The following is a 14,213-nucleotide window of genomic DNA, read 5'->3' on the forward strand; positions in this document are numbered from 1 at the left end:
CCGGTCACCTTGGAGTAGTGACCAAAAAGTACGAGGGAGGCTTCTGGGGGCTGAGCTCTTAGTTCTTGATCTGAGTCCTAGTGGCGTCCCATGAAAACTCACCAGGAGACAGACTTACCACACGTTCTTACTTCTTTATTCCATTTCAGTACAGAGTGTTTTTTGGATTCTGTTATTTTTAGAGACAGTTCCATGAATGTTTCCCATGAGTCAGGCCCGGCTTTTTATTTAATTTAATGAGCACGAGCTCATGTAACTATCACCTGGAGTAGCAGGCAAGAGACACACTAGCATCAACTTTGCAGAGAAAATAAGGCTTAAAAATGTTATGTTCTCTGCCCAAGGATACATGGGAAGCACTGGAAGCTAGACCGGAAGTACTCAGAGGTACTAGTCAAAAGACACAAAATTGCCAGCAAGGGATGGTGTCTTCCAGGGCCCCCTGAGCAGGGCACGCACTTCGCCTGAGAACGACAGTCAGTCCCGGAGCCACCCAGCCCCTGGAGGGCAATCGATCCTTACCTGCTTTGACGCGGATGTTGGGGCTCCGGATCTTGCCGGCAGCGTTTTCCGCGGTGCAGAAATAGTCATTGTCGTGGATAAAGCTGTTGAAGGCGGAGGGGGAGAAGGGGTAGAGCTGCAGCGTCCCGTTGGCATGCACGTGCCGGATGTGTGGCACGTCGTAGATGTCGTCCCCTGTGGCCAGGTACCATCGGAGGGCCGCGCTGGGGGAGCCCGTGGCCGGGCAGGGCACCACGACCCCGACAGAGCTGGAGAAGGTCACCTGCTGCAGGGAGTCATTTACAAAGTAGAGGCTGGTGCCGACATCTTCGGGGCGGGCTGCGGGGAAGGCGAGAAGGAGAGCTCCGTTTAGACACGCCTCAGCTCGCAGCCTCGGCAACCACCGCCGGACATTTCGGGGGCTGGCATGTGCACATCGGTATGCACCTGTGTGGATTTCTGCATGCATACTTGTGAGAAGCCGTGGTGGTGCTGTTGCTTAAGCCCTGGGCTGCTAACCCAAAGGCCGGTGGGTCAAGTCCACCTGTCCCTCTGCAGGAGAAAGGGCAGTCTGCTGCTATCAAGATTGACAGCCTTGGAAACCCTAGAAGCAGTTTTTCCTCCCTACTGGGCCACGGCGTCAGAACTGATTGGATAGCAGTGGGTTTTGTCTGGTTTGGTGACATACGTTTATGTGTACTGAGGACAGGGGCAGATTACCCAACAAGCAAGGTAACCAGGGGCTTACTTGTGTTTCCTTACTAATCTGTGGTGAACAGTCTCATGGGTTTCACCACACCAGGGATGTGTACGTAATTACTGATTAGCAAGTAAGCCTGTACTCCCCGGCTTGCTGTGCAATCCATCCCTGTCTGGGGTTTTAAATGTCCCAGGGGGGCTGGGGTATTACAGGAAGGTGCTGTGGGGTGGGGGACAGACAGAAGCCAACTATCCCTAAAAGGAGAATATTTGATGAGGTGAAAAATATGAAATTGTTCACTACAGAATAAGCTCGTCAGGCCACGCTTTACCTTGCTGATTGGGTAATCTGATACTGCATATGCATGTGTGTTATCATGCATGTACAAGGGGATTTCAAAAGATTCCTGGAAAACTAGCATTAAAAAATAATGGAATTCTTCCACAAACTTTTCGAAGCTAGCCTGGAAACTGCATGTAGTAAAGCACACAGAGGGGACAGGTACCAATACTCGTTAGACAAACCCAACACCTCAGAGGAGAGGGTTTCTGATTTGAAGCTTTAGGCCCACAGTCTCACAGGACAACTCGGTCAATTTGTATGATATAGTTTTTAAAGTTTATGTTCTATATCCTAGTTTGGTATGAAGCGTCTGGGGTCTTAAAGCTTGCTAGGGGCCATCCAAGACATTGGCTTCAGCCAAAGAAGGAGAATGACACAAAGACTCAACGAGAAGCTAGTGTACAGAACTAACAGTCTCTATGAATCAGCCACATCTACCCGGAGATTAAAAAAACTTAGATGGTGCCCACCTACTACTAATGACCTTTAATCAGGGCCATGATAAACGAATCTTGATAGAAAGGATAAAATATGGACCAGAACTCAAATTTGTTTAAAGCCCAGGCTTACTTAGTCCAGTTGAAAGTAGAAGGCTCCCCAAGACTGTACTTCATAAACCTTGAGCCAGACCGTGGGGTACTTTTTATCCAAATAACAGATCCTCATAAAATAAAGAATATTGACCAGGGAGGACTATGCACCTTTTATAGGTCATCTCTGTAAGATCAAATGGTCAACAATCTAAAGCAAAGATGAAGGAGTAAAGAGAAAGGGAAGCCAGGTCACTAGAAGCAAAACATCTAGAAATTTGTGAGGGCATTAATGAGAATGTTAAAACACCGTAAAGCTATAGCCAGTATCTCTGAACAATATGTGTCCAAACATGGAGCAGCTGGTGTGTGTGAAGCGCTAACCTGTGGTGAGCAGCCCAATATGTAACCACAGTGCCACCAGGGCCCCTGAAAATAAAGCATAGTCATTATTCAGTGGGAACCTAACTTGCAATGTAAACGTTCACTGAAAGAGCAATAATTTTATTTAAGTTTTTCAAAAAACACCATCCCACAGTCCAGAGATGCGTGCAAAGCCCAACATGTATCCCCAAACAGCTGAGCACTAGTCATACCACGCACACTTCCTGAGCCCTGATGTACAAGTACCAGGCACTGGAGATACAAAGGTGAATAAGCAATAGACCCTGTCTCACAGAAGCTCCGAGCCCAGCACAGGGATGGTAAACATTAAGGCTTATCCTCAAGTCCATGGGGAAGGGCTGCCCGTGGACTCTGCGTAGTTGAAGGACCACTCCGCTTAGTAGAAGAGGCACAGAAATGCTCTGCTGAGGAAATCTGTATTGAACACCTATATTGTGTAGGTAGGTTCACGTCCAATGCTTTGGTCCTTCTGCATAATCTTAAGAGGAGGTGGTATCGCACACCCTTTGCTAGGCTAAGAAGTGTCCCAAGATTTGCTCAAGATTGCACAATCGTAGAGCTGAGCCTTGAGCCTAAAGCTTCTACCATAGCTGGAAGGGCCTCAGAATCATCTTTGAAGATGTATGGCCGAGAGAACTGGGCCTAGCTGCCTGGAGCAGACGAGCCCCTGGGAGAACTTGAGAGCTGTCTTCACCCTTGAGAATCTACTTGGAAAATGAAGTTGCCCTTAAAGACCAGATGAGGAACAAAGGGCCTGGTGGGTGGATAGAGTCCAAGACTGGAGGTGAGGAAACCAAGCTTCTAAACTCAGCACCCATATTGATGTCCTGTGTGACTCTCTTCTAAATTCAGCACCCATATTGATGTCCTGTGTAATTCTCTTCTAAACTAAGCACCCATATTGATGTCCTATGTGACTCTCTTCTAAACTCAGCACCCATATCGATGTCCTGTGTGACTCTCTTCTAAACTCAGCACCCATATTGATGTCCTGTGTGACTCTCTTCTCTCTGAGCTTCCATGCTCTCGTGAGTAAAACAGGAGGTTGAGGAACAAAGACCCCGTCCATCTCTGGCGTGTCACCAACGTTCAACCACCCGAGAGAGAGTTCCTCCAAAGAACTGCAGCTATGTGACAGCAGCAGCGGGGCCCAGCTGGACGGCAGCCGGTGGGCCCGTCCCTTCTCTCCAGTTGCCACTCAGTTGATTCTCACTCGGGGAGCCTCAGGGTGTGTCCCAGTAGAATTGTGCACTGTTGGGTTCTCAAATGCCGATGTTTTTGTCAGTCGATCAATAAGCCTTTCTCCCAAGGTGCTTCTAACTCAAACCTCCAACCCTTTGGTTAGCAGCTGAGGGTGTTGACTGTTGCCCGCCCCTCCCCCCAGGGCTTCCATCCCAGTAGAGGCCCTCAGTATTTCCTGTCCTTATCCTGGAAGCTCTGAATGCTAGAGTCAAGGGTCCCCACCCCACACCTACCTTACCACACAGCCTGCCCCAGTGGGAAGGGCCACTTGGGAGCAAGGGAAGGCAGGGCCAGAAGAAGAGAGGCACCAGGTCTCTGGCTAGCAGGCATTCCCTCCCCACCAGGAAGATGAAGAGGCAAACAAACCAGTCCACTGTCTGTTTAAAGAAAGTAGCAGGGGACCCAAGTTGACCTCAATTTCCACAACTTTATGGGGAGGGGGCGGGGAGGGACCCTCACCCAGACTGCATTAATATTCCTGGCTTAACTCTGAGTTGCGGAGCCTCCAGGGAGAATGAACAGGCAAGGGCAGCTGGTGGAGAAAAGGCCATTAAGCCTCATTGGCCAGAGCAATTCACATCAACTCATCAAAAGCCTGGAAGAAGCCATTAGCAGCCACGCTGGTAAAACACATCCATAGGCTCCTTGCTGCGGTGTCAGAGGTATCCTCTTAGCGGCAAATGTACTTGCTGTCCCTGCCAGGCGCTGTGCCTTCTGGGGCTGAGATGCACTGAGAGAGGAGGCACACCATCTCCCTCCCCACCCTCCTCCTCACACTACCTCCATTCAGCAGCCACCTGGCAGTGTTGGTGGCTGAGAAAATCTGCTCTGTCTCTGGAGGAGGAAGCGGGTCCATTAGGACCCTGAGGCCTCAGACGCCCACCCAACTCACAACAGCTAGAGAACACCCCCCCCCCCCCCCGCCAAGAGGCCGACACCAAAGCATTTCACAAGGAAGCCAACAAGCCTAGTGAAGCTTCTCTTGGGTCAGGCCCACTAGGGCCTGCTTCCATCCACCCGCCCACATCACAGAGGTCTCCTTACTGAGAGTGATTCAATGGGGTGAGTGTGCCATCTTACCAAGTAGTTAGTAAGCATCTTCTCTGTGCCAGGCACCATGGCAAGCCCTTGGCATGCATGCAGTAGTTGCCGGCTCTGATTCCAAGTGACCCTGTGTACAGCAGAGTTAGACACCTGCCCAGTCCCGGGCCAGCCTCACAATTGCTCTTAGGCGCGTTTCTTTTGACCCTGACAACAACGCTATGAGGGAGGGAGCATTTTTTATCACCAGTCTATGAACAGGAGACAGAGAATCTGAAGGGCCCATAGCCGCACAAGCGAGGACCCTGCTCCTGGCCCCAGAGTGGCAGCGCAGCGCAATCACTACAGTAAGAGATAGCGGGGTCTGCCTCCTCAGACGCAACCAGTCACCAAGTTCCATTTCCAGCTGCCCACAAACGGAACACACACGCTCGCTCCCTCCTGAAAGCAGCCCCTTCTGGACTCTGGATATCACAAACAGCGCTGAAGCCTGTGGGGGCTGGGGATATCACTCTGGGGTTCCGGGCTGCATCTTGAGACAACCTAGTTAATCAGACACCCTCCCTGTGGTAGCTGCATGGATTTCAGGAACTAAGATCCATCAAGGGTTGGTAAGACTCTATTACACTGCCCCTGACAAATGGACTTGGGATGCTAGAAAGATCCCTGAAGGGGAGGGACTCAGAAATTGCCTTGATTCATGGAAGAGACTAAATAAATACTTATAGGTAGATGTGATGGGAGTGAAGATAATAACATCAACACTGGTTGAACTGTTAACTACAGACTAGGCACATTCTCCTTTTCATGATCACATCTCACAGTGGCCAGGAGAGGTGTTCTTTTTTTTTTTTTTAACATTTTATTAGGGACTCATACAACTCTTATCACATACATCAATTGTATAAAGCACATATGTACATTCTTTGCCCTCATCATTTTCAAAGCATTTGCTCTCCACTTGAGCCCTTTGCATCAAGTCCTCTTTTTCCCCTCCCTCCCCACCTACCTCTCCCTCGTGAGCCTTTGATAATTTATAAATTATTATTTTGTCATATCTTGTCCTGTCCGGCGTCTCCCTTCACCCTCTTTTCTGTTGTCCATCCCCCAGGGAGGAGGTCACATATAGATCCTTGTAATCAGTCCCTCTTTCCAACCCACTCACCCTCTACCCTCCCAGTATCGCCCCTCACACCCCTGGTCCTGAAGGTATCATCCGCCCTGGATTCCCTGTGCCTCCAGCTCCTATCTGTACCAGTGTACATAGGAGAGGTGTTCTTATCCCCACTTTATAGAGAAGGAAATCAAGACTCCAAGAAGCTAACTAACTTACCCAAAGATACCCAGCCCTTAAGTGGCCAAGCTGAGATTGGAGTTCATCGTTGCTCTTATTTAGAGGCTGGAAGGGACCACAATGCTCTACTGCATGAACCACACTGAAGATAAGTCAAAAACCAAAAAAGGAAAATAAAAGCCACTGCCACCGAGTGGATGCTGACTCACAGCAACCCAATAGGACTGGATGGAACTGCCCCTGCGGGTCCCCAAGACGGTCACTCTTTACTGTAGTAGAAAGCGCCATCTTTCTCCTGTGGGTGGTTTCAAACTGTTGACCTGGCAGCTAGCAGCCCACTGAGCAACCCCTATACCACCTAGGCCCTTGAAGGACAGTCCAAAGAACTTACAGAATCTGCCTTTCTATACTGCATCCCAACCTTACCCCAAAACAAACATGGCCAGACTCCTCCTCTCTGAAGCTGAAAACCCACCCCTTTCCAGCCTTCCCAGGAAGTCCCTTCCTGGCCTCCCTCTGGTCCACAAGGAATATCAACCACACAGACAGGGCACCTCCCTGAATTTCTGGGCTCAAAGATCACCCGTGCAAGAGGGTGCAGGACCCTCCACTAGCACACACGTAGAGGTAATGGGAGGATTGAATGGGATTGTCCAGCCACCTGCCATAGAGGAAGAAATAGCAGATTTATAGCAAAAGGCAAGTTGCTTCCTATCCCTCCCACCCCAGGATGAGAGCACAGCCTGCCAGGTCTGGGGAAGCTGGGGAGGATTAGACAAACCATTTGCTTCTGCTTACACCCCTGACAGAGCGCTGCCATTATGAAACATCACCCTCAGGTGTAAAACAATAGCAGTTTTCACTTACATTGGGCTCATATTTCACACCACAAGGCACCTGTCAGCTCCAGATGCAGAAGCCCTACAATAAAACGTTAATTTTGCCTCACCCTACCTGCCAAGAGAGAGGAGTGAGCAGATCCATAAAGGGGAAACTGAGGCACTTGCTACCATGTCATTCAACTCTGCCATGTGCCAAGCACTAGACGGATGGGGGAAGGGCAGCAGGTGAGTGGTCACTGCAGAGGTTCACCCCCAAGCACAGGAGTAGCAAGGGCTGGCTCCTCTCTGGAGACTTATCTGCAGAGAATCACACCCACAGCTGGAGGGTCCCTCTCCTCCTGGCCAATAGAAGCTACTCGTTGCCAAAGCCCCTCCACCCCCTGCTGTGCCTGCCTTCCTGTGGACCTGGAGAAGCCTGGCCTGGCAGTGTGGTGGGGTTCCTCTTTTCCAGGCTCAGTTTGGAAGCCTTGGAGCAGTGCCCGAGTCTCAGTGACCTCAGAACACAGGAGACACAGTGCCATGACCTGCTGTGTGAGTCCCACAGCCACTTAGTCTTAACTCAGTCCCACTTACCAAAGCAGGGTGACTGCACCTTCCTATCCGTCTGCCTCCCAGGACTAATCCTGAGGTGACCAAACAGAAGGCAGAAGCAAACTTAGTGGAACCCCATGATGAGCATGTATGAGCACGAGGGGTCCTTGGGTGGTACAGACGGTGAGGCACTCAGCTGCTAACTGAAAGGTCAGAGGTTTGAATCCACCTGGAAGTGCTTCAGAAGAAAGTCCTGGAGAGCTACTTCGAGAAACCAGCCATGGAAACCCCTCTGGAAATAGTTCTAACACTCCTGCCTGCGCTCTCCATAAGTTGGAGTCAACTGGAAGGCTACATGAGAGCATTAATATGAGAGTGTATGAGAGTATTAATATGAAAGTGTGCGTATGAATGTGAATATGAGGGTGTTAGTATGAATGTGAATATGCAAGTGGTATGAGTATTAATGACGAGAGTATTGGTATGAGTGTGAGTGTATTAGTAGAAGAGTGTGAATGAGAGTATGAGAATGTGAGTATGAGAGTATTAGTATGAGTAAGTGGGGATTGTTATTCATGCCCAGGGGGTCTAAGGTGACTGCTAGGGGCAAGCAGAACACAGCTAATCTCTGAAGCCCTGTAGAATCCCAAGCCCTAGCCACCCACCCCCAGTCCTCTCCACGAACTTCCATGCCCTTCTGTGGCCTCCTTCAGTGTTCTCTCTGACCCCTGCTTCCATCCCATCCCTGCCCCACCCCAGACACAGAAACCAGGAAAAGATCCAGTTCTTCAGGAGAGGATTACTACCAGGAAGACATCCTGGAGAGAGGAAGTCTGAACTGCAATGCGTGGATGTGTCTGGGGGCAGCCCTGGGGAAACCTTCCAGGCAGGAGCTTGGGATAGGCTTGGATGCAGAGGTGTGGATGTCTGGCCGGGTGTGCTGGGCTCCCACACAGAGAAAGGGCTTTCTTCTCCAGGCAGGTAGGACCATGCAGGACTGGAAGCGCGCCTCTGTTAGTTGTGACTGAGATGATCAACTTCATTTTACCAAGGCCCCTATATCCTTGGAAGTTTACAGGCCTAACGGCCAACAAACCACATGCCCCTCTGCCATCAACCCTGTGAGACAGAGTGAAGCTCCCTGGGGCTTCTGAGAGTGTGACCCTTCACCAGAGCAGACAGTCCCATCTCCAGAGGAATGGCTGGGCTTGAACTGTCAACCGATCAGTTAGCAGCCCCATGCTGACCCCTAAAGTCACAGGGGTCTAAAGAGAAGAGACTGGCCTTTTTTAAGTGCCTACTGTGTAACAGACACTGGGCATGGGTACCCCACCCACATGTCCTCCCTTCGGCCCAAAGGGTCGAGAAGGGCAGGCTCCTTTGGGTTTATGGGTGGGGAGAGCACCACTTAGGGGCTAAAAAGAGGAGCCACAGGAAGTGCCACTGGGGTCTGCTTGGCTCCGAAAGATGTCTGCCATCACAGCGCTGAGGAGGCCAGAGTGCAGGGCCTACGAAGGCTTCCCCTTGTCCCCTTCCCTCCAAGTCAGACCCAACTTGAAAAGCAAATACCCTGACACTCCCCCCCCCCACCATAACGCCTGCCCTCTGCAGACCGAGCCAGGCGCAATTGACAGAGAGAAAGAGGAGGAGGGGGAACCACTTCATAAATAAAAGAGAGACGTTCAGATCAACAGCGAAGCCTCGTCTGGTCAAATGGGGAAATGGATTTTTAATAGAAAATGGAAGTTATAGGATCGGCTGTGATGTGACAGACGCCCAGACTTAAACCGATTTAATCTTCTCCGCCGTTTAACATGGAGCACCACCCTGATGCTGTTTCATAAAACGGGCTCCAAATCGCTGGGAGATTAGACGTGTAGAAATAGCACGGCAATATTTTTAAACCAGAAACCACCACGGGCATTCGGCGGGTCATGGCGGAAACCCGGACACCGTCTCCCGCAGGCCGGCGCAGCGCCCGCGGTACGCCCTGGGGGACCCCCACGGGCCTGGGTGCGATGCGGGGTCCAGTCATCATCTGAAGAGCTGCCCCACTGAGGCCCCCTCCGAAGGGGACGCTGACCACTGGGGCGCCACCTCCGGTCGCTGTGACGGACACAGGAGCAGCCCCCACCCCCACAGGGACACCGGCTCGCCTCCTTCCCGACCTCCTGTCCGCCGGCATCGCCCGCCCGGGCGCCCAGGGGTGGGCACCGCTCAGCAGGGGTGACCCCCGCGCACCAGCACCCCCACCCGGGCGGCCGCCCAGCCCCTGCCAGGCCTTCCTTCCGCATGTGCGGCCCAGCCCGAGGAGAGCACGCCACGCTGTCACCTCAGAAAAGGGCGCCGCCCCGCCGACGTCCCGCGAGACCGCCGCCCGCCAGTGTGAGCTCACGCGAGACCGCCGCCCCGCCACAGGCGTGAGCTCACGCGAGACCGCCGCCCGCCAGTGTGAGCTCACGCGAGACCGCCGCCCCGCCACAGGCGTGAGCTCACGCGAGACCGCCGCCCGCCACAGGCAAAACCGCACCACTAGTGTGAGCTCAGAGGAGAGCACCTCACCACCACTGTCACCTCACCCAAGAGTACTTCACCATCAGTGTCGCTTCACCCAAGAGTGCTTCACCACCAGTGTCACCTCACCCAAGAGTGCTTCACCATCAGTGTTGCCTCACCCGAGTGCTTCACTATCAGTGTCACCTCACACAAGAGTACTTCTCCATCAGTGTCACCCTCACCCAAGAGTACCTGTTAACCTCAAACAAGGACTTCCTTATCAGTGTTATCTCAGACAGTTGTACTGTTACCTCAGACAGGCACTTCACTGAGTGTTATCTCAAACAATACCTCACCATCAATGTCACCTCCGACAGATTACCTCACTACCAGCGTTACCTCAGACAAAAATACTTCAACCCCGAACCAGTTGTCACAGAGTGACTTCAACTGATGGTAGCTCTGTGTGCATCAGAACACAGCCAGGTGCCATCAGGGTTTACAACGGCTGGTTTGACACAAGTGGATCACCAACCCTTTCTTTCAGGCACCGCTAGGTGGACTTGAACTTGCCGCCACTCTGATGAACAGCCACGTTCTTCAATGTCTTCGTCAGTGAAACTGGTGGTGATTATCTCTAGGCAAGGTTGTTAGGAGTTAATCGATGATGAGCTTAGGACAGTTCCTGGCATACATAAGTGCCAGGCACTCATCTAAGTAGTGGCTGCTGTTAATGTTATTATAGTAGGTGAGCATTCAATATTTGTGGAATAAATGAGTCCTTATTCCATAAATGTTTACTGCTCACCTACAATAATAACAACTCAAGACCATATTTTTCAAACATTAATATGCATAAGAATCACCTGGAGAGCTTGTTAAAACTGCAGCTTCATATATTAAGGATTTGCCACTTCTGTAATGGGGTCAGGAGACTACTTCAGATGCAGGTGGTCCCTGAGCCACCTTCAGAGGGTGCTCCTTGAATCAAGTCGGTTTGCCAGGCTGGACTTCATGCCACCTTGGCTCAGCTGACCAGCCCGCTGTCGGTGTTTGTGGCGACCATCAAGTTGGCTCTGACTCCCAGCAGCCCTCTGTACCACAGCACACGACACTGCCTGGTGCTGTGCCATCCTTGCCATCACCTGTGTGGTTGAGCCTAAGGTTGAAGCCACTGTGCCCATCTGTTTCCTGGAGGTCTTCGTTTCTCCCGACCCTTTACCCAGGATGACGACCTTCTTCAAGGATTGGTCCCCTCTAACAACAGGGCGACGTTCTCGAGAAGTCTCCCCACCCCTGCTTCCAAGGAGCTGCTGGCAGAGCTGCTCCTGGGACAGATTGGTTGCAGTCCACAGCATAGCCAGGACCCCTTGCCAGCGCCCTAACCCAAACGCGTCCCTTCTTCTTGGGGCCTCTGAAGCTCTACAGTGAATGAATTTAATTCGGGGACCAAGGTGATGAAATAATGTTGAGCTGGCTCCGACTCACAGCACCCCAGTGTACTCCAGGAGGAAGCACTGCCCCCAGTGGTGTCTTTATCAGTGGCAAAGGATATCTCAACAGCCACAGACCCCGCCCCTAAAGTCCTCCATGCAGATGTGGACTGGGATGTGTCCGGCTGATTTATAGAGTGGGTTATAGTTTCACACAATGTTTTCCTATGAGGTAGATCCATCATCTTCACTAAGATTGTTCTCAAGGAGCTCTGGTGGCATCATGGGTGACATATACATTGCGCTGCCAACCGCAAGGTCAACAGTTCAAAGCCACCAGTGTGCTCCAAGGCAGACAAATAAGGGTGTCTACTCCCATAAAGCTTTGCGGCCTCAGAAACCCACCGGGGCAGTCAGTCCTATGCTGTCCTAATGGGTCACTCTGAGTTGGACTTGAGGACAATGACTTTTTTAAAAAAGAAGGTTGTTCTCAACAAACAGAAAAATGGTGGGGCCAGAAAAGACTAGGGAGCGTGAGGCCTCTGCTCCAGATCACTGCATCTATTCTAAGCCCAGGTGAGGACCCACCTAACCCTCTGTGGTGTGTTCACACCTCGGAGATGCTGAGTCTGAACGTGCTGGGGGAGGAGGAGAGTCAGCCTCCACAGACAACAGCAGAGTGCCTCCCAGGCAGTCCAAGGGGGTTCTTCGTCTGGGACAAGGTGAAGTTGCCAGAGAACCAGCCGGTGCCTTCTGCCTGTGGCTGTGCCTCAGCTCTGGCCTGCCTGCTCTCTCTTCACCATCACCATCACCCCCATCTCTGAGAGCTGGTCGAAAAGGGAATGGAACCTGTCCACAAACGGAGGCCTCCCTCACACGGCACGCCAGGCACCGGGAGAAGCCTTCTTTTGGCATTACCAAGTGTTCAATCCTTACAACCATCTTTGACAGGGTTATGTTTAAGGCCTGATTTTACAGCAGTGGTTCTCAACCTATGTGTCGCTCGACCCCCAAAGGGGCCTTTCACAGCATCACCCGACTCATAACAGTAGCAAAATTATAGTGATGACGTAACAACAAAAAGAATTTTATGGTTGGGGGATCACCACAACATGAGGAACTGAGTTAAAGGGTCGCAGCATTAGGAAGGTCAAGAACCACTGTTTTACAGAGAAGAAGGCAGGGTCTTAGAGGAGTTAAATCATTCCCCGGGGTCGCACAGTGGTGAAGGTGCATTTCAAACCCAAACCAGCTGAGCCTGAGTCAGCTTCCACCGATAGTGGTGCTGTGTGCATCAGGATAGAACTGGGCCACTAGGGTTGCCAATGGCTGTTTATTTGGAATCAGGTCGGTAGGCCAGTCTTCGAAGGCCTCTTTGAGTAGGCTCGAACTTCTAATCGTCTTGGTCGGCGGCCAGTCACCTTAATAACTTGCATCTCCCAGGGACCCCATTTCATAGCCAGGCTGCATTTCTCAACAGATGCACAAGTGAGATCATTCTGAATGATTTGGGACGGTCCTAATTATCAGGCATTTCATTCCTTGTGAATCACAACCCACCCACCCCCCACAATTAAATGCTGGCCTTTCCTACTCTAGTCATTGAGATGACAACACGCGCGCGCGCACGCACATACACACACACACACACACACACTCCCACTTCCAAACACCCTCTAGAGGTATCCCTGGCCCCAAGGAGAATCACGTGTGGAACAAGTGATCCCACTGGCCCACAACAATAATACAAACAGCAATGAAACACCCCCACACTGTACTTTTTCAACATGAAGTAAGAATCGCCTGGAGAGTTTAGCCCCTGTCTATCAGAAACAGGTGTGTGGTTTCTTGGTTTTGTCTTCTTTTAAAGAATCTGAGCACCAACATGGCTTCTGTAACCAGCAACTAGATCCAGTGAAGACGCAGTCACCCTTCAACCTATAAGGCCCCAATCAGCTCCAGGAGACGTTAGGAGCAACAGCTGACAGCCAAGCAGACTCTCATCTTCCAGCCCCTTCTAGACAGACCTGTCAAGGAAGGCCCCTTATGGCCCGAACGTTCTTTCTGGGGACTCGGCTCAGACAGCACAGTTGTCCCAAGAGATCCCTAGATTTAGATGGTTAACGCTTGAGGGACTTAAGAGATTATTTTGTTCAATCTCAATTTACAGATGGGGAGAACCAGGCCTTAAAAGGCATCATAATTTACCCAAGGTACACGGCTAGCCCACCGCCCATCTGTCAGTGTGCAGTGCTTCAGTGGCTCCACAGTTGCCATGGTGCCTGGAAGCTGTGCTGTCGGTATTTCAAATAACAGCAGGTCACCCTGGTGGATAGGTTTGAGCGGAGCTTCCAGATGAAAACAGACCAGCCAGAAGGGCCTGGTGACCTGCTTCTGAAAACTGGCCAATGAGACCCCTCTGGCTTACAGAAGAGTCAGCCATGTCATCAGGAGGGACTGATCACTGGAGAAGGACGTCGAGTTGGACAGGGTGTGAGTGGAGTGGCAAGACAGGCCTGTGAAGGCAAACCCACCTTGAAATGGAATTGATCGGATAGCCACAATGATGATGGACTCAACAGCCAGTGATCAGCAGGATGAGGCCGGCTGCCAGCGTCTCGTGATGCTATACAAGGGGCAAAGCCAAACCAAAAGCAACTTGCAAGAGCAACAGCAGCGCCTTCAGACCCTAGAGGAGGCCCTGAGGACTCTCTCACTTCTCACCCTGCAGGAGCAGACTCCCCCACGCCCCATGGGACTGAACAACTCCCTTGCGTTGAGTTCACGCCGACACCCAGTGACTATAGGACAGGGTAGACTGTCCTTGTGGGTTTCTGAGACTGTCACTCTTTACAG

At 51.5% G+C, this 14,213-nt stretch overlaps 1 protein-coding gene across 1 annotated transcript in view; it reads right to left on the bottom strand.

The window, feature by feature from the left end:
• Positions 1-14,213, bottom strand: part of DSCAML1 (DS cell adhesion molecule like 1) — a 391,665-nt gene that overhangs the window by 369,380 nt on the left and 8,072 nt on the right. Inside the window, exon 3 of the mRNA XM_075547828.1 lies at positions 523-840. Coding sequence (XP_075403943.1) covers positions 523-840 — 318 coding nt within the window. The remainder of the gene's footprint in view (positions 1-522; positions 841-14,213) is intronic.

This window comes from Tenrec ecaudatus, chromosome 4, assembly GCF_050624435.1.
Source record: "Tenrec ecaudatus isolate mTenEca1 chromosome 4, mTenEca1.hap1, whole genome shotgun sequence".
In the NCBI taxonomy this organism is placed as follows: Eukaryota; Metazoa; Chordata; class Mammalia; order Afrosoricida; family Tenrecidae; genus Tenrec; species Tenrec ecaudatus.